The sequence below is a fragment of the Cyprinodon variegatus genome, unplaced genomic scaffold (genome assembly GCF_000732505.1).
Source record: "Cyprinodon variegatus isolate N-32 unplaced genomic scaffold, C_variegatus-1.0 Scaffold773, whole genome shotgun sequence".
Lineage (NCBI taxonomy): Eukaryota > Metazoa > Chordata > Actinopteri > Cyprinodontiformes > Cyprinodontidae > Cyprinodon > Cyprinodon variegatus.
In genome coordinates this window covers 277,110-285,388 of record NW_015151226.1, presented here as the reverse complement: position 1 = coordinate 285,388, position 8,279 = coordinate 277,110, and the positions used below count along the sequence as shown (strand labels likewise).

Genomic DNA, 8,279 nt, shown 5'->3' with positions numbered 1-8,279 from the left:
TCCTAATTAGTTTCTACTAAGTACATTTAGCCTTTTTTGTATGGTTTAAAGAACATTGTTCGTTTATGCAAACAAAATGGATGGAATAGAAATTTGCTTCAAATAACAGAAGGTACAAATAGGAATTAGGAAAAATAAAACATAAAAGATTTTTTTTTGTAATGAACACAAAAAACTTTTGAAAAGTTGTGCTTCAAACTTCTTTCAGAGGCTGCAATAAATTTGCTGAAGTGTTCAATTCTGCTTTGCAACTGGTTAATCTTGTTACAGGGTGAAAACACTGACATATATAATCAGCCTGTTGTTTGCAGCACAACATTTTAATACACAGTAAAAGTAGAAGACATATTTAAACTTTTTGCAATCACATCAAAATCAGCTTTGCTGTGAAGCATGTATAAGCAGAATCTGAGCATGAGAAATAATACTTTTGAAGTTCATTTGTGATACAGTGATGCAAAAGTATTGTGCTTCAGTAAAATATATTTACCTAGAATAAATGAATACAACAGTATCGATGTGTTATGTACATGGAGCGTTTATCACATATCTACAGTTTCGTTTATGATCTGTACATTCCCCCATCTGTTCCCTCAGGGGGCCGCTGTCCTACATTAGAACCATGATCTTTGACACTAACCATAAGGCGCACACATTATGGACAAGTACAGGAGCTCATATTTGCTATCAAAGGTAGAAAGGTTGATTAAAAAAAGAGGATTCAGTCCACAAAATGTAATCCTACAAAGCTATCTGTGGAAAACTGCTTTCTCAGAATACAATTTTATATTGTTTGGGTGTATGTAGATTTTCGGGGGGTATTTCTCTCTCCTTTCAAGAGCATATCACAGAGAAACTCTATCCATCAGACTAGCTCGGAGGGGGAAAAAATAAAAACTTGAATAAATATTTCATCAGATTATTCTGTGATTTAATATGCCTCTGCTTGGCCGTGGTCTACGGCAATATCTCCATTTATAAATGCATTAACAGAATGATAGCTGACACAAGCCTAATATTGATATCAGGGTTGCCTTGGCCAGCAAATTTGTCTGTCTGTCTGCAAAGCTGAACCGCGTATGCTTTCGCTCTGATTTGATTGCACGTTACTTAACTACATGAGGGCAGCTCCCAGGGTATAATCTGTCCAGAGACGTTTGCTTTCCATAAATATATGCGCTTTTTCATGGCAGGGATGGTAATTTGGTGAAATAAACAAAACAAATGCAAAATGGAGAGAGAGAAATAAAGAGGTTATGGAGCCAGACTATTTAAAGTACTACCTTATTTCTGCATATAAGCATGTGCATAAATGTTTAAGAGTGTGCTCTGCATGTGCTATGAACATAAGCTAATTAGAGCCAAAGGGAGAAGTTTCCACAGGCTGTGATAAATTCAACATAAGGAAATCCTCTACCTATTAATACCGGTTGGGTGACAATAATTGGCAGGCCATCGACAGCGTGGGCAGAATTAATCATTTGAAGAGGCAGACTGGACTGAATTTTTAATTGGGAGAGTCAGCCACTGTATAGGGAGGCAACCAACTGATCACCCAGGAGACCGCTGCTTCAGACAATGCGCGTTTGCTAATCCTCTTGAGTCAAGTTATTATGGCCATGCATTATTATCACGCTTTACAAACTAATTCCATGTTTTCCCTCATGGATTACCAAGGGGAAAAATAGTTGCATAAGAAAAAAAGCAGAAAGGAAATAAGTAACACTGAGACTCCAGCAGGAATGAAACTGAAGTCAAAATGACAGAATGCACAACGTTTAGCATAAGGAATATGTATTAGTGCATTTGTCGCTGTCCATCTGAGTGTTTATCAGAGTTAATTCACCCCTTAGAGACGGTTCTCTGCCAGTCTTCCCATCAGGAGGCATGCTCCATAATCCCATTCTGCCTAATAGCATGATTAACTCTAAAAGATCACTGACGTATTAGGGTTTGATTATGTATTGTTAATTGTGTGGCCAGGCATCATTACATTCTAAGACATTTAATTTGATGAACCCTGCTTATCTTGTATTAATTAGTTGTTTGCGAGCTCGTGAATGAGGGTAAACATTCATTTTGAGAATTAGATTTAAAATTATGTTGTATCAGCTCAGGGAGATGACCCTATCCAGCTGAAATGAAACATTTTTCTATACATATCTTTACATTTAAATCTAGCAACATTGTTATTAAAGATTTTACATTCAAGCTAACACACAAAAGCACAAGCAACAAACAACACATGTAGATTCTTACTAAATTCAAACAGCACAGTTTGATCAAAGAGAAAGAGCAAGGACAAAGAGAAGTTATCCAATAAAATATGATAAATACCATAATGCCTTAAAGTAATAAGAAAATCTACTTTAAAAAAAACAAAAAAAACAACCAGAAATAATCAATTAAACTGTTCATTGTATGAATTGGAAAATAGCAACCGGTGACAACACCCTCAACAAATATCTACACTACATGTATGTCAGAAAGTAATATGTTGAGCTGCATGTCTAACAGCCTGAATCCTTTTCTGGGGGACAAAATTTACTCAGCAGCCAAATACTGCAATCATTACGCAACTCAAGGCAATGATATTGTAGGGAATGCATACACACTCACACACACACACCCACACACACACACATAAAATAAACCCATGCTCATGAATGGCAAATGAAGGCTACATTGAAAAAATAAATCTTTCCTCTCTGCAAACTGACATCAAATATTGCCTTAGATTTCAACAGGGAAATAAAGAGCATGATACTGATATTCAGAACGAGACCTTCAAGGGCTTCAACCTTTTGTGTCCCAACGAAACAGGGGACTCGGTAAAACTGTTAGGAGGCAGGTGTGGGCAGCCTCTGGAATGCAGGAAGAATTTCACTTAATTTCACTTTCACCTTTTGACAGCAACTTCCGAGACTGAAAAACAATATGGAAACATCTTCAAAAAGCCTTTATTTTACTGCCATATATATATATATATATATGTGTGTGTGTGTGTGTGTGTGTGTGTGTATCTGTGTGTGTGTGTGTTTTCCTATATATCTACAGTATCTTGTATATGTCTGTAGTTTGGAAGTACAAGATTAAAACTCTAAAGTGGGAACATAAAGTAGTGATTGTGATACCTGCTGGATATTTTTCTCTTACTGAAGAGTGTCAGAACCAGATATTAAAACATATAACTGCTTTGAAATACAGTACATAGAATTTAATAAGCAATCCGTGTAAAAATAATGATACAAACACGTTTCTTAGATCTCTAGCTAGTCATTGGTTAGGAGCTCCTTAAAGTACGATAACCTGGAGCAACAGTAACTCTTTAGATGTATCATAGTATTTAATCCCAAAAATCAACAATCTGTATAAAATGATCTACAGAAAGCAACAGGAATTTTAAGTGATGCTACATTTTTAAAATGCTTATTACAATTACAAGGTTAACTGTGTTAATTCATTGTCTTTTTTATATATATATAAATGAAAGGTCAATACATAGATTTAAGTAAAATATAGAATAAAAACTCAGTTCAGCAGTTGTGTTCTGGTGCTTATTATTATAAAGTATTCTACCATCTAACTCCAAAGAGAGTAAGTAGTGGTCTTCCTTCAATTTGTACCTGACTCCTCATTTAAAAAATATTTCAGGGCAGCTGTATTAGTCATTTAGTCATAGCAGGAAAAGTGAACAAATGCCTTTCAGCCAGCAGCTGTGCAGTGTGCAGCACCATGCATTGGTAGGTCATTCCAAATGCATGGGTAGGGGAAGCAGTATGTTACTCCATCCTCTAGACAAACTCAAGTCCCTCTGATATTTTTTCCCCACATCTTTATGTTAAGACTTGAAAAATGTAGGAATGGTTAAATGTGAATGGGTAAATGTTTGTCTTTAGTAAAAAAAAAAAAAATTCCTAAAGATATCATGTTAAGTTGATTCAAGAGTTGTTTGATTCAAGAGTTTAAAAAGATGAACCAAGGGCCAGGGTATGAAAAGTATTTTTCTTAATTCAGGAGGTACTATTAGAAAATGGTCTTAAAGTCAAAGGTAGCTAAAATGTTCTACATCGGTGTTGTCGCCATGAGGACATCATTGCTCTGTCTTTCCTTGTTGTGTGTTATATAGTGTCAAAGGATATGTCGACACATTGTTCTAGTTTTTAACTCCTCAAAGTCTTAATCTTCTCTGCACTAGGAACAGGTGGGGTGGTCTCTATGGCTCTGCCTAATGCGGTATTGTTCATATATCTTGGTCCTGTGTTTATCACAAGGCCAAGAGGGAGTGATGGCCTAGTGGTTAGGGCATAGAGCTTGGAATCCTGAGGTTCTGAGTTTGAGTCCTACTCCCATAGACTGCCACTCTGGGTCTCTGAGCAAAACCTTACACCCCACACTGCTCCCCGGGCGCCCCATGATGGCAGCCCACTGCTCCCCAAGAGGATGGTTTAAATGCAGAAGTAAACTTCTCCAATGTGAGATCAATAAAGTAAAATTATTATATTATACCACCTATTTGCTGGATAAAGTGGGAGATCAACAGATACATTGATATCTCATATGCAATAACAGGTATACTGCTTCAATGTAGCAACTAACGATTATTTCACTAAGTAATTAATCCGTTGATTAATTTTTGAATTAATCTATTAATAATCAAATAGCAAATGGTTCCTTTAATATTTTTTACAGAACTGAACCAGATGAAACACTTGAGGAGTTGAGAGAATATCTTAAATGCAAAATGTTTATATATATTTTTATTACAATTTTGGAACAATCATTGCTCTAAGTGTGTTGCTCTGTCAACTGCATGTTTTAGAGTCTCTATACTCCGGTTAACAAAGTCTATTATTAAATTAGTTGACTATTATTTCAATAATCGATTAATCTAATTTATTGTTTCAACTCTACTTCAATGCCTCCCTTTATGCACCCTTCTATGTTTTGACTCTAACCTATGGTGGTGACAAATTATAAAAATCTGAAGAAATGGATCCTGCATACTGAAGTGAGGTTCCCTGTAGAGTGGTTGAGCATAGTTTCATACTTTCATACTTTCAAACTTTTTAGTGCATACCCCACTGAGAGGACAGCGAAGGTCAGACCCAAGGCCCACTGGAGGGAATATATATCTTTACAGGCCGGAGAATAACTTGGGAGTGGGCCAACATAATGAACTGACAAGTGTCTTTTGGGGGCCTCCCTTCTCAAGTCGTCAATTATTTGTTGTCAGTGTATTAAACATAACAGGCACTATTATTTTACATCCAGGCCTGGGGTCCGGTTGCATGGATTTTGTATATGCTCTTTTTAATGTGAGCACTTTCTGCAGATACTCATTTTTTTCTCTGCCAGTTAGTATAAGTGTTTTTATCTAAATACCTTGAGGAACTTCAAACTACTTCTTGGATGTCTTAAGTCTTCTAGACACCTGACTGAAATAAACAGGTGATTAACAGACTTCTACAGCTCTTGACGGTTGCTGAGCCAGTAATGCAATGGTTTGATTCAGGTGTACTGGAGCAGGACACATCTAAAACATGAAGGACAGTGGGTCCAGGTCTGATAACCACTGCTCTAGATTACCTCTGGGAGTTAGTGTGAGCATGCATGCATGGTGTGTGTGTCTCTGAGCAGTTTGAAGATGAAGTGGCCACCTGTCCAGATCGGTACCCCATCACAAGCAACCCTGCAGGATGGATGGATGGATGGATGGATGGATGGATGGATGGATGGATGGATGGATGGATGGACGGATGGACGGACGGACGGACGAAGGCCGGGGTCATGATTTTATGAGTCGAAATTGGTTCTAAGTATTGTTATACTCAGTGTGATGAGTCAACTGGTTAATCTAAAAAGGGGGGGGGGGTAACATTTTGATGTCTAACACGTAGAGGGGAGGGACAATTTTGCTCTGAACAGATTAGTGCACATTAATAGCTTCATGACCACTCTTCCTTAGAAAAGTGGAAGTTACCACTGCCCTACAGCGCTGGCCCCATACTTCCTATTTCAGCAGAAGCAGCGCACCCGGTATCACCGGTATCTCCGTGGCGGCGTCCGTCATCCTGTGACAGCTGCTGGGGGCCCTTCGGAGACACTGTAGAATTACACAGATTTACGCGGTGACGGCTCTGCGCGCGGCCCCAGCTTCCATCTCCCACGCAAAGAGATGTTAAAGAAAGCATGTGGATGAATAAATGATGCCACCCCTCCAAAGGAAAAAAAAAAAGATGGGACTGGCAGGGAAAAGCTCTTTAAAAATGCATCCTTTCCGTGCGCTTCTGCCCCACTTTAGGAGCGCGTTAAGGAAACACTCTTCGATTACAATGACAGAAAAAAAACATATAGAAAATAAACTGTAAATGTTTGATTTTGGATGAGATGTGCTTATAATAACGGAGGATGTATTCTGTCATTTGGAAAAATAACATATATTTAAAAAAAAGATATCAAGACAAATGTGTAAATATTGGAAAAAATGCGCGTTTGGAGTCAGATTTAACATTTAATGAAAAACTATTAGGATGCGAATGAATCAGTTAAAGATTAAATATAAAAGAGGTCTTCGCAAGCATCACCACGTTACCTTTGTGCATGCCGGTGTATCGGTCCTTGAGAACTGTCAGTTCGTGGATTTTCCCAAACTGTTCAAACAGAGGTTTCAGGTCTTTTTCCTCCAAGTTCCTCGGTATCTGCCCGATAAACAGCTTAATGGCATCTTGGTCTTTCATGTTGCCGTTCTCCGGATGAATTGAAATGGGTTCTGACCCGTTCATGGGTTTGGGGAATGTGATCTGAGAGTACTGGTGCTGATGTGGGAGAAGTAGGAATGGTTGGTGGGTCGGTGGGTCCCCCGGTCCGGTGAAAACCAGGCTGGAGTGAGCGGGCTGGGACTGCTGTGGATGGTGCTGCCTTCTTGTTTCAGTCTGAGTGAATCTGGCCATTCTGAGCTGGGAGCAGAGTGGATAATAATGACAACACACACACACACACACACGCTGTGAGAGAGCAAGCACTCAGCTGGAAACCAGGCTGACTTTCTATCCAACACACAACGCTCCCGCACACACAGTAAGAGCAGAAGGGGGTAATATTGGAGGGAATAAGCGCACTGAGGCGATATTACACGCTCTAGAGCGACACCCAGTGGTNGATGGATGGATGGATGGATGGATGGATGGATGGATGGATGGATGGATGGATGGATGGATGGATGGATGGATGGATGGACAGGAGGGTACAGGAAAAGAATATTGAGTAGTGGAGGACTGTGCCATACCTCCACAATGTATTCATTTATATACTCTCTCTTTCCGGGCAGTGTAGGATCAGTTTTTTTGAGTAACGCTGGCAGGCAATCAGTGATGTCATGCCAGCAGTGCAGCGATGCCAGCTTAACCTATTTTACCAAAGAAACACCACACAGTTCCTATTTATAGCCCTGCAGAGCAGATTGCCTCTTCACACTTCCTGCACGGACCTGAAGATGCATAGACATTCTTATTATCTAATATGCTGTGATATTCATAGATAAATTCTGCAATTGATGATTGTCCTTATTTTTTTAACTCCATAAAGAATTTTTGTGTGATGCAAATTTTGGCATACAATATTATTTGTTCATGTTTAAGAAATTATATATAAATATATATATAAAATAAATACTATATATATATATGGTGCTGAATATAATCTAAGCTTATTCTAAGAGGCAGCACTGGCGGTTTTAGGTGTAGTTTTTGAATAATGTCAAAGTGCTGTTACAGGAAAGCTCCAGGTGATTATTTTATCTATCGAACCAGGCCTCCACTCCTCCCCCTCCACCCTCCATGCACCCTGCACTCATGTGCCAAAATGCCACTCACCCTGTCTGACTCGCCCTCTGTGTCCTGAGCTGAACCATCATTTCTCTCCCAAAGCCTCAGGATAAAAGCTGCCATTTGTTTCTGCATCTCTTGACAAACACTTCATCTTTTCCCCCATCCACTTATCCATCTGCCCATACATTCATTGTTCTGTGCCATGCGTCTGTCTGTCATTTGCCTTTTGGGCCACCACCCCTTCCTCTGCATGCATGTGCCCAACCACGCTGTCCAATTCCTCTCCGTCACACTGGGCTGTGTGACAGAGAAGGATTGGTCGGCGGTGCTGAGGCATATCCACAAAGCACTGTGTTTACATGCACTCTCAGGCAGATACATGTTCGACATTCATGCATTGTTCATTCGCGCCAACATCAAGGGCTCAACCATTTGGCAATCAGAAAGATG

The 8,279-nt window shown here is 39.3% G+C and overlaps 1 protein-coding gene across 1 annotated transcript in view; it reads right to left on the bottom strand.

The window, feature by feature from the left end:
• The window catches only part of LOC107098381 (CUGBP Elav-like family member 5), a 23,873-nt gene extending 16,886 nt beyond the window's left edge, over window positions 1-6,987 (bottom strand). The window contains exon 1 of the mRNA XM_015396032.1: window positions 6,596-6,987. Coding sequence (XP_015251518.1) covers window positions 6,596-6,953 — 358 coding nt within the window. The 5' untranslated portion in view covers window positions 6,954-6,987. The remainder of the gene's footprint in view (window positions 1-6,595) is intronic.
• Window positions 6,988-8,279: the final 1,292 nt, after the last annotated feature.